This window comes from Galeopterus variegatus, unplaced genomic scaffold (genome assembly GCF_000696425.1).
Source record: "Galeopterus variegatus unplaced genomic scaffold, G_variegatus-3.0.2 Scaffold664, whole genome shotgun sequence".
Taxonomy (NCBI): Eukaryota; Metazoa; Chordata; class Mammalia; order Dermoptera; family Cynocephalidae; genus Galeopterus; species Galeopterus variegatus.
Window position 1 is genome coordinate 487,681 of NW_007726775.1, and position 17,088 is coordinate 504,768.

Sequence of the window (17,088 nt, forward strand, 5' to 3'; positions counted from 1 at the left end):
CCCTCCCCGTACGTGTTCCACAACATCTTAGAATGTGAAAGAAAACAAATTAATTAATTAACTAAAAAAAATACACACACGCTCTACCCTCGCCACCATCTTCCCCCTCGGCAAAATCTTGGGCTCTAGAACACATTGAATGCATTGCTGGCCCCAAACCTTCTCAGGAGGCCACATCCCGTTCCTCTGCTATGTGATTTTCCCCCTTCATTGCATATTTTTAGGGGGCTATCGTAGTGTAAGAGCCAAATACTAAATATGATCCAGCCTCAAGATCCCTAGGAATGTGACTGGACTCCAGGCCCACACTCAGGGCACTGTTCTTCCACCTGTGTCCTCTCACCTGCTGCCACAAGAGCTTGAGTGTCCGGGGCAGCCTCAGAACTCAGTCTCTGACTGCATCCAGGAGAGTGTCCAGGGTGTGCCCCACCTCTCGGGAGTGGGTCTAAATAGTTAACTTATTGGCTGGCCCCTGGAAGTTTGAGACTCATAAACCCCATGGTCAAGGAGCTGGGCTATGGCACCGCAGGGATCCCCTCATGCATTCAAATTTGTGTTCAGAGGGAATTAGCCTGGAGGGGTGAAGCAGGGTGTGCAAGAGCCCAGGGGTCATCATCCTCGTGGCAGGCCTGCCACACTCTTCCCATAACAGTTCAGAAGGAGAGCATCCCCTACCTGACACATTTGACACTCTTAGAGGTCCACTCTGGTACCTGCACTCAGCTGCTGGAGCCTTGGGAATGCAGGTGTTTTGTCACGCAGGCCAGAGTTTGAGTCCCCTGACTCAGCAGCAAGGTCCTTCTCAGCCTGGATTCTCCCTGTTGAGGCTCTACCTGGTTCAAGATACAACCATTATTTGCAGTTGCCCTCACTTACCTGTCCAGCTTCCATGTCCACTCATTAATTTCTTCACTCAACAATTGTGTGTGGTGTACCTATGGTGTTCCAGGTGTCCTTTTCAGTGGCAATGTTGACATACAGCTGACAGGCTCTGGCATTCTGTGTGTCTGGTGTGTGTTCTGGTCACTGGTCAGAGCCTGTGCCGTGCCCGTTGCGAGCATATTGCACTGAGGATGTGCGGGAACTACAAGAGGCAATGGCAAAACAAACAGAAAATTCCTTCTCTTGGGAACTCATCTGTTAGTGGGGGCACGCAGCCCTCCCAGAGACTAGCTCATGCCCCTCTCCACATGCTCTGACCTCACAGACCATAAGCTCCCCCCCCACCCCAGTTTACATTCTCTGGCTTCCTGAGGCAGGGTTACAAGTAAAGCATTTACTGTAACATTTAGCTAATGCTTCTTGTGCACCATGTGTCCTGTGGGCACTTGAGATTAAGCAGAGAAGCCAGAAGACACAGGGACTTACATTTTGGAGCTCCACAGTAGTTTTTGGTGTTGGGGAGACAGGTGGACGTCTCTCACAACTGGGACAGGGCCAGAGGGAGGGAGATGCTCTGGCTGCTCAAAGAGAATATAAAGAGGGCTTCTTGGGGAGGACACGTGGGCCAAGACAGGAAGGAGGGGTAGGCCCGAGCAAGGTGGGGATAGAGGAGTGATGCAGGCTGAAGAGACAGAAACCTGAAGACCCTGAAGAAGAACAAAAGCAAAGCTTTAGGGAAAGATGGCTGACATGGCCACTGAGTAGCAATGTGCATGGGGCGGCGGCAGCCTGGCCTTGCGGGGCCCATTATCAGGTGAGGTAGTTTGGCTCTATTCCAAGAGCAAAAGGACACTGATATGGAGTAGAGGGTCTGCGGAGGCCCAATAGCCAGGCTCAACCCACCCCATCCTCTTACCAGGTTCTTGACACCACCATGGGAAAAAATTCAAGAACAAAGTCATAGTATAAAGTGAAAACAGGTTCAATATAACGAATAAGATTTCACAGAGAGAGTGCTGCCTAGCTCCAGAGACTGAGCAGAGCCCACTCCAAGTTTAACCCAAAAGTAAGAAATACACACAACATTTAATACAAGGTGCAGGCTGGCTCAAGAGACTGAGCAACTGCTTGCTAAAAGTAAGCTTAACACAAAAGTAAAGTATACACACCTCAGCCGGTGAATTGTGGGTTGGCCCCTGGAAAGTGAGCAACTTCACCTTCTGCCAGGATTCCACTTTTATGGTTTTGCTACCTAATACATATTCACGCTATTAGAGTATTCATCTAAGGGGGTGGTTCCCTGTTATGTAACCGAGTCTTACACATGCTCTGTTGGTCTCCTTTTAGGGCATGTTCATTGGTCAAATTCTGTCACCAGGCATATTCAAGAATATTCTGTGCTCTTTAGCACATCCAGTGGAAGGTCATTCAAAGGACAAACACCTTACTACTGAACACGCTCAATCACTGGGGTCATATAGGCCTGTATCAATTCCTTTTACTGAACATGCTCAGCTACTAGAGTTATATAACTCCTTTCTATCAAACATGTCGAGCCATTGGATTTGCACAGTCTTCCCCTTGTTGTCAAATCTTCCTGTGTTGGTACCAAAAATACGTACAACAAGCAACATGAACTCTCCTCTAGGGCAGGGCCTAGAGGAGGGAATTGAGACCTTGGGGAGTGGCTTGAAACCCAGAGGCGTGTCCTGAAACCTGAACCCACGGAAACTGAGCATCTCCTATCTCAACACCACTGATATACTTTTTGATAGGGAGTAACATGAACAAGGTGTGTGTGTGTGCATATGCACACACGTGCACCACTCTGGATGCATGTGGAGAATAAGCCAGAGGAGGATAGAAGATACAGCAGATACCCCCTGAAGATCAGTGTACCATTCAGGTTAAAGAAGGGCCCCCAAGCACAGCTATTCAGGTTTCTCATTGCTCAAGAGCACATGGCCAAGGAAAACTAGTGGGAACTAAAACGAGCCTTACTCCACTTGCCAAGCCATGAGCCCAGGCATGGAGCTGAGGCTGGCAAGAAGAGGCACATTTTATTCAATGAGCTGCATTGCTTGATGGGGGTGCCTTTTTCTGTAATCACAGAACAATCAGGGTAAGCAGAGGCCCGTGAGGGATAGTGGTGGGTTGGACAAGAGTGAGGTGGTCAAGATGATGAGACCTGGACCCCTGGAGGTGCGTTTGGGAACAGAAATGGCAGGAGTTTGAATGATACAAATGGGGATGAGGATGAGGAAGGAGTCAGAGATCACAGCCAGTTTTCTGCAAGAGCATCTAGGAGGATGCCAGAGAGGGACTAGATTTGGGAAGATCAAGACTTCCCCTGTAGGTGATGTCCTGAAGCATTCCTCACAGGAAACCAGAAGCTGGAGGCCTACAGCTGGAAGCCAGAGCCAGAGGATAGACGCTGCTGAAATCCCAGACCTTTGCTGTCAGATGAGACCTGAAAGTAAAGTTTAACTTACATTAATTCTGCATGGGTCCATGGATGTCTGTTACACTGTTCTTAGTACATTTTAACATTTTCTTTAAACATTTCAATGTTAAGCAACAGTTAACTAGGAATCAAACAAGCAGAACAGAGGGCTCTGGTGTCCCATTGAGTATTTCTGGTAAGAGTCTGTCTAATACTAACCAGTTGGAAATCTAACAATCAAGTGAAGGGTCAGGGGGTTATGGCCTGTCCCTGTCATGCGTCTCCCTGTGTTCTTGCTGATTTCTGTGGCTACCCCAAAACCCAGGGGGCTCAGTTTACATTCAGGCTTTTCATCTTTTCCAGGTTTTAGTGTTACTTCTGCATTTTTGTAGCTTTCTTGATAGAAGGTTGGGGGGTTTGGGGACCTGAAAAATTCATTTATTCATTGGTCAAATAGTGCCTGAGTGCTGCCTGTGCTGGGCCTTGTGTTTGGTATGAAGGGCATCAGATGTTGGAGGCATGTCTGTGCCCTCAGGAGGACACACTTGATGGTGCTCTGGGAATAGTGCAATGGTGGAGACACCCAAATCCAGAATAACTTTGTTAGAGGCTGAACTCAACACTTAGAACTTCTATGTTGCAAGTATCAAAAAGCCACCTAAAATGACTTAATAGATGGGATCTCATGGCTCATGAAACTGCCAAATCCAGAAATAGAGAGAAATAGGGTGACCTGAAGGTGGGCTTGACCTTGTGGTTTTTCTGCTATACTGTGCACAGCATCAGCTTTCTCCCAAGACCAGCTGACCTTAACAGATGTAGGATACTGGCAGCTCCAGCTGAAGCTATATGCTCCCTTCTTCACAACCAGCCAAAAGGTGAGGGCTTATGCCCCAGCAACCTTAGTGTCAGGTCAGGGAAGGTTAAAATGGGGCTCGATCAGTTTCAAGTTCAGTCACATTTTGTGGGGACTAGATGTATATTTCAAAGCATCGAACAGCTTGGAGTTATCTTAAAAACAGTTCTATCCCAAGGATGCAGGTACCTCAATAGGAAGGGAGAACCACAATGAGCCCAAGAACACTGGCACTCTGATAAAGATAAAGGACTTCTTGGCATCTGAGGACAGTGGCACCCTTAGAGAGATGGAGGACCACTGAGAGCCCAAGGACACTCACACTCCCATAGAGCTGAAAGGCCTCAGGGAGCTTAAGGGCACTGGAAGCTTCATAGAGATGGAGGCCCACTGAGAGATAATGGACACTGGCACTTTTATTGAGATGAAAAACAACTGGCAGCACACACACACCTGTACCCTGATAGACATGGAGAACAACTTTCAGCTCACAAACACTGGCACTCAATGGAGATTATAAAACAACAACAGCACTGAAAGCCCAGGACACTGACATGCCCACAGAGGTGGAGGACAAGGGGCAGCCCAACTATACTGTCATGCCAATGGAGATGGAGCACCACTGAGAGATCAAGTATACTGTCATGCCTATAGAGCTGTAGGAAAACTGGGAGCTCAAAGACACTGGCATTGCTATAGAGATGGAGGATCACTTTGAGCCCAAAGACACCGGCGCCCCCACAGAGATGGAAGGCCACTGGGAGCCCAAGAACAATGAGACCTGGTATAATGGAGGATAACTGGAAGCCCAAGGACACTGGCTCTCTGATAGAGGTGGGGAACATCTGGCAGCCCAAGGACACTGCCACCCCAATGAAGATGGAGGACCACTGGGACACCGAGGACACTAGCATGTCCATAGAGATGAAGACCTTCTGGGAGCCCAAGGACACTAACACCTTCATAGAGATGGAAGACCACTGAGACCACAAGGGTAATAGCACACCCACAGTGATGTGAGATCTCTGGTAGCCCAAGGATACTGGCACCCCCCTAGGGATGGAGAACCATTAGGAGTCCAAGGACACTGTTTCTTCCATAGAGAAAGGAACCACTGGGAGCCCAACGACATCAGAAGCCCCATGTAGATGGGGGACCACTAGAATCTTATAAACATTGGAATCACGATAGAGATGAGGACAAATGGGATCCCAAGAACGCTGGCACCCCATAGAAATGGAGGCCCAGTGGGATCTCAATGACATTTACTTCTACTGAAATTGAGGACCTCTGGGAGCCTAAGGACACTGGCACCTCCACAGTGATAAAAGTTCACTGGGAGCCCAAGCACACTGGCACCCTCATAAAGATGATGGACCCTGGGAGACTGTGGACACTGGTACCCCTATAGAGATGGAAGACCTCTGTGAGCCCAAGGACACTAGCACCTCAACAGAGAAAAAGGACAGTTGGGAGCCCAATGACACTGGCACCTTATAGAGATGGAGCACCACTGGGAGCCCAGGCATAGCAACAACCCCATAGAGATGGAGGTCCACTGAGAGCCCAACTGAACTGGCAGTTTTATAAGGATAGAGGAGCATTTAAAGCCCAAAGATACTGGCACCCACATAGAGATGGAGGACCACTGGCCCAGAGGCCTAGGGAGACAGAATGGTTTCAGGGAACAGGCCTGGGGCACCCTCCATGGGCTTGCTGTCCAGGGCCTCCTAGGGTTGCTGCTCCCTGCACCCTGGCTGCTCCTGTTGCTCTAGCTGTGACTAAATTGGGCCCAGGTGCTGCTGGACCTGCTGCTTCGTAAGATACAAGCCAGAAACCTTGGTAGTGTCCATACGGGGTTGAGTCTGCGAGCTCATAGAATGCCAGAGCTGTGGAGGCACAGCAGCCTCCACCCTGATTTCAAAGAATGTATGGAAAAGCCTTAGGACCTAGGAAGAGATTTGTCACAGGGGCAGAGTCACCACAGAGAGCCTTCACCAGAGCCATGCAGAGTGGAAATGTGGGGTCACAGTTGCAGCAGTGTACCCTCACCAGCGCCATGCTGAGTCGAGCCGTGGGAGTGGGAACCATAGAGCAACAAGAGTGAAATGTCAGCCTGGGAGAGCTGAATCACAGGCTGAGACCAGGAAAGCCATAGGAGCAGGGCTGCCTATCGATTTGGGGGCTCAATCCCCACACCAGTGTGCAGACAATGCCAAACATAGAGTCAAGGTACATGATTTGCCAACTTTAAGATTGAATGCCTGCCCTGCTGGGTTTTGGACTCGTTTATGACCTATTACTCCTTTCTTTGGTCTGTTACCCCCTTTTTGAATGAGAATATGTACCCCATGCTTATCCCACCATCATAGCTTGGAAATAGATAACATTTCATTTCACAGATGAAACTTTGGACTTTTGAGCTGAAACAAAGTAAGATTTTGGAGATGGAATGAATGTATTAACCTGTGAGAAGGACATGAACTTTGGGGGAGATTGGCAAAATGCTATGGGTTCAATTGTGTCCCCCAGTTTCATGTATTAGAAATGTAATCTCCTCTGTAACTGTTAAGAGGGCAGGAAATCTTATTATGTTATTTGAAAGGAGGAGCCTTTAGGAAGTGATTAAATTATGAAGACTGTACCCTTATGAATGGATTAATCCATTCATGGAGTAATGGGCATGGTTCTCATGGCTTTATAAGTAGAGTGAGTGAGCAGGTCAGCTCACTCTTGCTCAAGCCATCCTCCATGTGACACCCTGCATGGCTTAAAGAGTCACCATCAACCACCCAGGTGCTCATCAGATGTGTTCCCTGGACTTTGGACTTACCAGCCTCCCAAAATGTAAAGAATAAATTTCATTTCTTTATACAGTACCAAGTTTTAGATATTCTAAGTGACAGAAATAGACTAATATTCTCCTGTATAGATGGAGAACTTCTGGAAGCCCAAAGATACTAGCACCTCCATAGACTTGGTGGATCTATGGGAGCTTAAGAAAATTGGCACCCCAATAGAGATTGAGGACCACTGGGAGCCCAGGGGCTGAGACACAAGTATTCATTGCTCATAGTGGGGGGTGCCTCAAAGGCAGGGGAGTTTGGGCAATGGGTGCTGGTAGGGAGCTAACAGATGCCCACTCACATTGTGCATTAGTTGATTTGAAAAAACATAGGCCCTAGAGTGCTAATATTTGGAGACCCCACTCCCCACTTCTTTTTTGCACTTATTATAGTACAGGCAAGAGGAGGAATTGTGTCGTTGTAGAGATAGAAACAGATTTAGGAAGATACTGGTGAAGGCTTTGTAATTTTAGGACCTATAGATGATCTGAGGTAATATCTCACTTATTTCTGAAGAAAGTGAGAGAAATTGTGTCATTTAACACTTTTTTGTCTCTAGAAGAAAATGACATTCTCCAAATTAATATAAGCCAGATTGGACCTTCACTTTCATATAGTTACTGTGAATTCCTGAGATGCCACAACTGTGCTGACAGAACCTGGAGCTGGTGGTGACAGTAACCCCTGTCCCTCCTTTCACACACACCCTCCCAGCCACACATCACTCAGGAGCACTGGCATCCATTTCTTAAGCCACATTCTCTTTCTTTTTTTTTCTTTTTCAAGGGTGAGGATAACTGGTTGGTACAGGAATTGAATCCTGGACCTTGGTGTTCTCAGCACCACACTCTATCCAAGTGAGCCAAAAAATGATGGGTAAGATTTTTAAGGGTCATCAAAATATTGGGGGTGGGGTTTGAGACTATGAACATAACATACTCCATCTTGAAGCCTTTACCACTTGCTATGTCTTATGTGTGAACTCTGTCCACAGAAGTTATACAGTAACTAGGTGTAGGAAGGTTATAACAATAGGTAGAAACAGCTTTGTGGCTACAAAGAAGGAACTCAATGATTAAGTACTGGTATGCTAATAGCTGGTCCAGCTAAGTGCATCACAAGACTGCCAAAGATAATAATCATTGTCATAAGCAGTGACATTAGTTTGTTTCTTAATTAGCATTATGGATTGAGTGTGTCCCTCAAAGTTCCATGTATTAGAAACATAATCATAACCATTTCTTCCCCCTCCTACATGGCATGTGACATTCTGGAAATCAGCCTTCTCAGCAACGTGGGACCAAAATGTCTACCTGAGTTAATCATCAGTGGTTTCATATGAAAGATTATTTGATCAAAAGGGAGAAACAATAATGAGAAACTCTGCTCAAACAGTTCAGCTAAATTGCAGTGCCTTGGGAAATCTGGCATGTCAGAAGTCACATCCACCTGTCCTGAAAACATTATCAGAACACCATTTTCACTTGGAAGCAGACATACTGGCACCAGAGAACTATAAAATAACCTAGAATCCTTCTTGTAACTCTTACCCGAGGTCCTTGCATCCCACATGTGTACATCATTTGCCAGCAAGAGCAGTGTGAATGAAGCAGTCTCGTGGGGCTGTCTTCTCTCCCTCTCTTTAGGTCCTTCTCCCTTCTTAATTGGTCTGCAAGGTCAGGGCACGTGGGGAGGGGTGTGAGCTAATCTCTGGATGGGCAGCACATACTCAGTAGCTGGTAAGTTTCCGGGAGAAGGGATCTTCTGTTTGTTTTGCTATTGTCTCTTGTAGTTCCTGCACATCCTCAGTGCAATATGCTCGCAACTGGCACAGTGCAGGCTCTGACCAGTGACCAAAACACACACCAGATGCACAGAATGCTGGTGCCTGTCAGCTGTATGTCAACATGGCTTGTCACTGAAAATGATACCTGGATCACTGTGGGTTGAGTGAAGAAAGTAATGAGTGGATGTGGAAACTGGTAAATGGGAGTCACTACCAATGATGGCTGTGTCTTGAACCATCAAAGGAGAGTCTCGATGGGGAGAATCCAGGCCATGAAGGACGTTGTTGCTGAGCCAGGGGACTTGAGCTCTGGCCCGGATGACAAAGTACCTGGAGAGTGGCATATTCCTCAGGCTCCTAGCAGTGGTGCGCAGGTACCAAGGTGGACCTCAAAGAGTGCCGACTCTGTAAGGTGCGGGGGAGAGGGCTCTGGACCAGAATCTTGAGAAGAGGTGGCCTGGCTGCTGCGAGGATGATAACCCTGGGATGTTTCTGTCCCTGCTTCTCCCCTCCAGGCTAATTCCCTGAAAATCACAAAGTTGAATGGATGTGGGTTTCCCTGCGGTGCCATAGCCCAGCTCCTTGACCATGGGGTTTATGAGTCTCAAACTTCCAGGGGCCAGCCAATAAGTTAACTATTTAGACCCACTCCCGGGAGGTGGGGCACACCCTGGACACTCTCCTGGATGCAGTCAGAGACTGAGTGCTGAGGCTGCCCCGGACTCTCAAGCTCTTGTGGCAGCAGGTGAGAGGACACAGGTGGAAGAACAGTGCCCTGAGTGTGGGCCTGGAGTCCAGTCACATTCCTAGGGATCTTGAGGCTGGACCATATTTGGTATTTGGCTCTTATGCCACAACAGCCCCCTAAAAAATATGCAATGAAGGGGGAAAGACCCTTTGCTGAAACCTGTGCTCGGGAACACAGAATGTCTGCAATGTATGCTCTCGGGGGGGGAACTTAAGGGCCAGGACATGTGGTCTGGCTGCTGCACGGTGCCACCCAGTGTACCAAGAAGGTGAGAGAACCAGTACGAAGGAAAAGAGGCTGGAGGGGAAGGTACTTTACATATTAGTGCTTCATGGAAGTTATTGTATTAAATTCTCAGAAGAAGCCTAGAAGGCAGGTTCAATTTTACCCTGTTCTACAGATGAAGAAACAGAGGGACAGAGGGGCTAAGTAACATCCTCTAGGTTACGCAGCTAGAAAGGGATGGAACCAGGATTCAAATGCAGGTCTCTCTGATCCTACACCTTCTCCCAGTGGCAGTGACCTCCTTCCTTTAGGCAAATGGAGAAAGACACACCGTTGAGCAGGGTCTCCCCTGTTCCTGGGAGGCTGGGAGCCACGGGGGCACTCACACGGCATCCTCTCTCTTCTCCAGGGCTGCTGGAAGGCGTGCAGGGACGTCTGGCTCTCTCTGTGGACTTTGAATTTCAGATCCAGGAGTCTCCCCATGGCATCTTTTCATATCCGCAAGTACGGGGAAAGCGACCGCAAGTGGGTGCTGGACTTATTCTCCCAGGGGGTACTTGAGCAAGTCCCCACCACCTTCTGTCACCTGCTGAAGCTGCGCCGAACCCTCGTGCTCATAGGTGGGGGGCCCATCTCCCTCCTCCTGGTCTCTGGCTCCTGGCTCCTGGCCCTCACAGCCACCCTCACCCTCCTAGCTGTCCTGTGGTTCCTTGCCAGATATCCCTGGAAGGAATATGAAGTCTTAAGTTTGTGCACAGACATGTCTGACATCACCAAGTCCTACTTGAGTGAGCATGGTTCCTGCTTCTGGGTGGCTGAGTCTGAGGAGCAGGTGGTGGGCATAGTGGGAGCTCGGCCCGTTGGGGAACCCACCTCGCAGAAGAAGCAGTTGGAGCTGCTGCACCTCTGTGTGGCCTTTGAGCACCGTCATCAGGGGATAGCAAAAGCCCTAGTTAGGACTGTCCTCCAGTTTGCCCGGACTCAGGGCTACAATGAAGTTGTCCTTGTAACGTGTATCTTGCAGCAGTCTGCCCTAGCCATCTACCAGGGCTTGGGGTTCCAGAAAACTCGCCAGTATTACTCTTCTCTGAGCATGAGGCTAGTGGCTGCTCCTCTAATTTCTGGCCCTTACGACCACCCTCACCCTCCTAGCTGTCCTGTGGTTCCTTGCCAGATATCCCTGGAAGGAATATGAAGTCTTAAGTTTGTGCACAGACATGTCTGACATCACCAACTCCTACTTGAGTGAGCATGGTTCCTGCTTCTGGGTGGCTGAGTCTGAGGAGCGGGTGGTGGGCATAGTGGGAGCTCGGCCCGTTGGGGAACCCTCCTCGCAGAAGAAGCAGCTGGAGCTGCTGCACCTCTGTGTGGCCTTTGAGCACCGTCATCAGGGGATAGCAAAAGCCCTAGTTAGGACTGTCCTCCAGTTTGCCCGGACTCAGGGCTACAATGAAGTTGTCCTTGTAACGTGTATCTTGCAGCAGTCTGCCCTAGCCATCTACCAGGGCTTGGGGTTCCAGAAAACTCGCCAGTATTACTCTTCTCTGAGCATGAGGCTAGTGGCTGCTCCTCTAATTGATTTAGTCTGTCACCTCCCGTGTGATCAGGGAGGGGGCCTGTGATAGGCCTGAGTCTTTCCAGCAAACTGCACCCCCTGAAGTTCTTTATTCCTGACCAGTCTCCACTGAGTGGTCCTGTGCTGATTGGAGGGCAGATGAGCTGTCCATACTGTGCACCAGTGTTTCCCCGGTGGGCCCGTCTCCCCTAGCCCCTGCACTGCAAACACTTCCCATGGGACGGGCCGTGCACAGTTCCCTTGCCATGACTCGCCAGCCTCTGAGTGGCTCCTTTTTTCAGTTGTCTATGGCCCCTCACTCCTATGTGGGTCCAGGGGAACCTTGTTAGTGGCCTTGCTGGTCTGGCAACCACCAAGGCCCTCTTCTCCCCTGCAGCCTCCAAGCAACTTCATACGAAGGGCATAGCAGTGGCTTTTGCCAGCTCTTGCTCCACGTGCTCACCAGGGCCAGCCTTGAAGTGGTCAGAGCTCAAAATGGTCAGCGCGGTCCTTTCTTTCTCTCATCGTGGCTTTTCCTGCCTTCATGAACTCCATAGGTCTCTCCTCCCCTTCCCCTGAGCTCTAGCAGCCCCAGCTTGGCAGTCGTTGCTTTTTAATAGTTGTAAATTGGTTGATTGTGGGAGAGGGTGACACTGGGGACCATCTATTTGGCAATCTTGATCAGAAGTCGAGCATGGGGTTTTGACATGGGCTAGACCTGGCAGTGGTGCACCCTCAGCCACATGCCCAGAAGACTGACAGGAGGCTGGGCACAGAGTCTTCCTGTGTGTGCAGGGAGAGGACATGGATGGGTGAGTTTCCCAGACGTGCCAAATGTTGACACAGCATGTGACCCCAAACGTCCAGAGACTGCAGATTTCCTTAGGTGGCTCTGGACTGACCATGTCATCCTCTGATACAATAGTGAGTTGGGGTTGGGTCTGTACTGATGTTTGCAGCACAAACCCTCTTTCCCAGCTAGTTCATCAGCAATGCAGGCTGTGCCATGGGTGGTCTGCAGCTTGTCACTGGGCCTTCCCAACGCAGAGGCTGAGTCCCCTGCTGATCCAGGAAGTCCAGGTGGCCTTTCACCTAGATGCTGGTGACACACAGGCAGTATTGGGGGCCCTGTCCCACCCTGGCAGTGTCCCCTGGACATAGCTCATCTCCTCTGAAGAGGTCACCCATGCCACACTCGGCCCAATCCTGTCAAGTGGTTTTGCAGGCACATTTCACCTAAATGGGGACCACTTGTCAAGTGTATGCAGTTGTTCCAAATGTTAGTGTCTTGTCACTGTGGGCCACAGGCCTCAACTCAGTGTCCCCCTTTATGCTGGTCTCTTTCCCCGCTGGCCTGTTCACCCGCAGTCCTCTCTGCCCGGTCCCCACCTCCCTCAGCCATGCCTCCCTGTGCTCCTGTGAAAACTCAGCCATGCAAATCACTTGTTAAACTGCCCCAACCCCACAACATTCTAAATCCAGCTTCTGTTGCCTCCCGAGTTGTGGTTCCAGCTTCTCATTTAGTGGTAGGGCCCTCAGGCCCAGGCTCGCTCAGGCGAGGCAGGAAGAGGAGGGCCAGCCCCTGCCGCTGCTCCCCTCTCTCCTTGCCCAGGAAGGCCAGTCCCCTCAGGAGGAGTTCCCAAGTGGGCACTGGGCTGGTGCCAGAGACGAGGGACGTCCACAGTGGTCTCTATGCATTGCAAGTTTTATTCGATAACAATGCAATATTTTTGCTAACTTCAGACAGACATGGTTCACGTCCTCCTGGTGCTCGCAAGGCAGGGGGCTGAGAGAGCGGGGAAGGGGCAAGCACGGATACTTTGTCATGGTGGGGTGGCACGGGAGTCCTTGGCACTGTGGAAGGACATCCAAAGGGCCCCACCAATTCATTGGTGGATGGCTTCCCAGAGGTGACAGGGCTTCTGCTCCTGGTAGTTCAGAACCAGGAGTGGAGCTTGGCCAAGTCCTGTTCCCATCTCCTACGCTCACTCCCAGCCACACCGAGCTGCTCTCAATTCTTCTAATGACTGAAGTTCTCATTCTGCTCGAGGCCTTCAGGCATGCTCTTCCCTTTGTCTGGAATGGTCTCCTCTTTCTCTTCCACCCATCCCCTTGTTTGTTCTGGAACCACAGTTTTTCAGCTGAGTGACAGGGATTATTGTGTTGGAAAGACAACACAACTCCTTAGCAGGGAGGAGGTAGTTCATCCTGATTTTCTTCTGCCAGTCATGGTTATTTAGTCCTTTGCTACTCAAAGTGCAGTCCCAGGCCAGGAGCAGCAGCACTGCCAGGAAGCTAATAGTAAATGTGGATACTAAGCTTATTATGCCCACGAGATTCATCTTAGCACATGAGTATTAATCTTGGACCACTTCCTTCTAGTGGCAACATGGCGGCCACCCTCCCATGAGGCAGAGGATGTCAGACATGTCCTCTGCTGTCAACGTTCCCCATTCCCTGGCCATCCACAGGGAGGTGCTGATGCCCTAACAGCCAGGGACAGAGAGGGCCCAGGCAGTCCTGACGAGTTACTTCATGCTTGTCTTCCCAGACCAAATCCTCACTCACTGCTAATGGAATTGTAAGCAGTTCTCTCCTGAAGGATTCAGATGAGGGGTCCAGAGCTGTACAAGTGACCTCATCTGTGTTTGTGAATCAGGGGAGGATATTGTTGGGTCAAGATAATGGGCTAAGGGTAACAGGAAGTTAAGCTGGAATTTCAGACTGAGGCACTTGATATAATAGGTAAAAAATCCTGCCCTGAGATCTGAACCAAAATGTCAAATTCCAAACAGAGTTATTATGAATAGCTTCAGGGTTACAAGGGTTTGGGGAAAGGGGAATGAGAAGTGATGGCTCAATGACTTGTTGACCTAAAAGAAATTAAGGCAGCCAAATATATAAAGCACAGGGTTTATTGAGTCAATAAGATGATTGCAACAGGGGAAATGCAGAGATTTGGTTGCCCTGAGAAATGGGCTTCAAAGGGGATCAGCAGAGCTTAGCATTTTATTATCGCATGAAGGAGAAAATAATCAAAGGGAAGAGAGAAAAGAACAGCCCCCTTATCATTACCTTAGTTTTTCTATTGGTTGTATACGATGTATAGATTTGAGATTGTTACTTAGTTACAACCTACTTGCAGGGATCTAGGGTAAGGGTTACAAGAGGCATTCTGTTATTGTATCACTTCTGCTGCCTCTCTGTATGCTTCTAAGTTAAAATGGTGTTATGGTAACGTTTTCCAGGACAGGTGGATTTGACTACTGACTTATTCCAGATCTCCCAAAGCACTATAATGTAGATGACTTCGTCAGAGCAGATTTTTTTTTTTAGTTATGAGTACAGGATGCCTTTTGGGGTGATAAAACATGTTTGCGTACTGATATAGGTGGTGGTCACACAACATCATAAATGTGCAAATGCCACTTCAAATTATACTTCAAAATGGTTAATTATATGTCACAAAAGTAAGAAAAAAGGGTTTAGATGGCTCTAAAACTCACAAGGAGGATATAAATGGTTAGAGACCTGGGAGATGTTGAGGGATTCTTTATGGGGGGAGTGGCCGCTATATGAAGTCTGACTTTACCAAGACAAGAGGGAGAGTGGGTGGTGGTGGTACATGATGTACAGATGTGGGATGCAGGGATCCTGGGTAAGGGTTACAAGAAGCATCCTAGGTTATTTTATAATTTTCTGGAGCCAGTATGTCTGCTTCCAGGTAAAAGTGGTGTTCTGATAATGTTTTCAGGACAGGTGGATGTGACTAGTGACTTATCCCAGATTTCCCAAGGTACTACAATTAGCAAACCTGGTCTCATTATCGTTTCCCCCTTTTGATCAAATAATCTTTCACATGAAACCATTGATGACTAACTCAGGTAGAGATTTCGGTCCCACGTTGCTGAGACGGTTCATTCCCAGAAAGTCATGTGCCATGAAGGAGGGGAAGAAATGGTTCTGGCCTCTATGACTAAGTCTGAATTTCAAGGAACATGGAGTTGGGAGGGGTGGTAGTCAGATCTTTTAATTCTTGGCACACCTGAAAAGCTAGATAGCGGCATTTGTCACATATTTCACAGGGAAATGAGTTGTGTCCTGGGACAAAAGAGTATACTCACTGTAGAAATGGGTTGGCTTAGTGTGTTAGTTGACTGAACAGTAAAAACAGCAAGAGAAAAAAACCAAAGGCACGTTTACAACTTAAACTAAGTAATAAGTTTTAACTTGACATAGGCCTGGGACAGCAAATATTGAAGCAAGAGTTTAAAACTTTGTAAGTAATCTTGAGGTATACAGCTTGGTTAGAATGTGAACCAAGAGATGAGACCCATAGTCTGACAAAAGGCCTAAGACTAGAAGAATTCCCCAGAGTAAATGTAAAAGTTCAACATTTTTAGCAACGTTGATCATGAAGTTGTCATCAGGTCAGGTTCAGGGTCTTGGGTAAAAGCTGTCTCCTCAGATGCTATCTTCTTCTCCTGGCTGGAAGATCAAGGCATTTGGCTATGGGTTAGCTTCAGGTGACGATCTCCAGTGATGGAGAAGGTCCAGTCAGGTGGATGTGACTTTTGAAAATGAGAAACACGAATCCATGAATCAATGCCTGGAAGCTTAGCTGCAGAGGGATTGGTTAACAGTACTTGAGATGGTCCCTTCCAATGCTGCTGGAAGGAGTCCTTTTATTTGATGGTGTCTGCAGTAAGCAAATTCTCTGGGCTGGAGATCATGGTCTTTGATGTCTTCCTCTCCTGGGAGGGCGCTGTGGAAGATTCCTTCCCTTACTAATTTAGAGTTTTTGGTGAGGAGCTTTCTAACACCATGGGAGTAATGAAGAATGTCCCTTTTTAGAAGAGCTGGTTCAGAAAGTCCTTTAAGTAGGCACGTGAGTCTACCTGTTATTTCAAAGGGAGAAAGCTGATGCTTTCCAAATGGGGTAGAACAAAAGTTGAGCAATATCAATTGTGGAGCCTTTGGCCATATATCACAAATGAACTGAATTATTTGACCAGTGAAATGTATCCCTGGATCTTCTGGAACCCAGAGAAAACTCCCCAGGAAGGAATATTTGTCAAAATTCAGGATTCAGTGCATATAATAAAAACTGAAAAACCATGGATAGGGCTAGTTTATTATTAGTACTAAAGTTCATTTTGAGAAAATCTTACAAATAAATTTATGCAATCTTTGCCAGTTTTCATCACATAAGATTTTTGTAAAGTATTTGTAAATTTTTAACAAAAGAATATCTTTTTAGCTTTCCTTTCTCAACCTTCCATATCTAGTCTCTGACATCTGTAACATTTGTCTTCATTTCGAAGCAACCCTTGAATACCCTTAAAGCTTAAACAAAATTACCTCTTTTAAACAAACAAACAAAACCCCATATTCTCATACCTTTTTGCCTGAGCAAAGGCAAAATGCCTGCCAAACTGAGGATGTGTCTTAAGACTGAACAGTGAAGTAGGTGCTTTTCTGCATTAAGGCAAACAAATTTTAATTCAGAGTAATTCACTTGCAGGATAATGGATCAGGTGATGATGACCCAGGAGCATTCCCGAAGTTTCTCTGCACTACCCAAGTTTATATAGGCAGTTCACACAAAGCAGTGGAAAAAGCTGAGAAGTAATTACTAACTGTATTAGTCCATTTCTGTTGCTTGTAACAGTATACCTGAAACTGGGACATTTACAAATAAATAGAATTTATTTCTTATCGTTTCAGAGGCTGAGAAGTCCCATGTC

At 47.8% G+C, this 17,088-nt stretch overlaps 1 protein-coding gene across 1 annotated transcript; it reads left to right on the forward strand.

Annotated features, from left to right (window-relative positions):
• Positions 1 to 10,251: 10,251 nt before the first annotated feature.
• LOC103589248 (probable N-acetyltransferase 8) lies at positions 10,252 to 10,981 on the forward strand. The gene has a single exon (XM_008571184.1). It carries the CDS (start codon positions 10,268 to 10,270, stop codon positions 10,979 to 10,981), a length of 714 nt encoding a protein of 237 aa, XP_008569406.1. The 5' UTR covers positions 10,252 to 10,267.
• Positions 10,982 to 17,088: the final 6,107 nt, after the last annotated feature.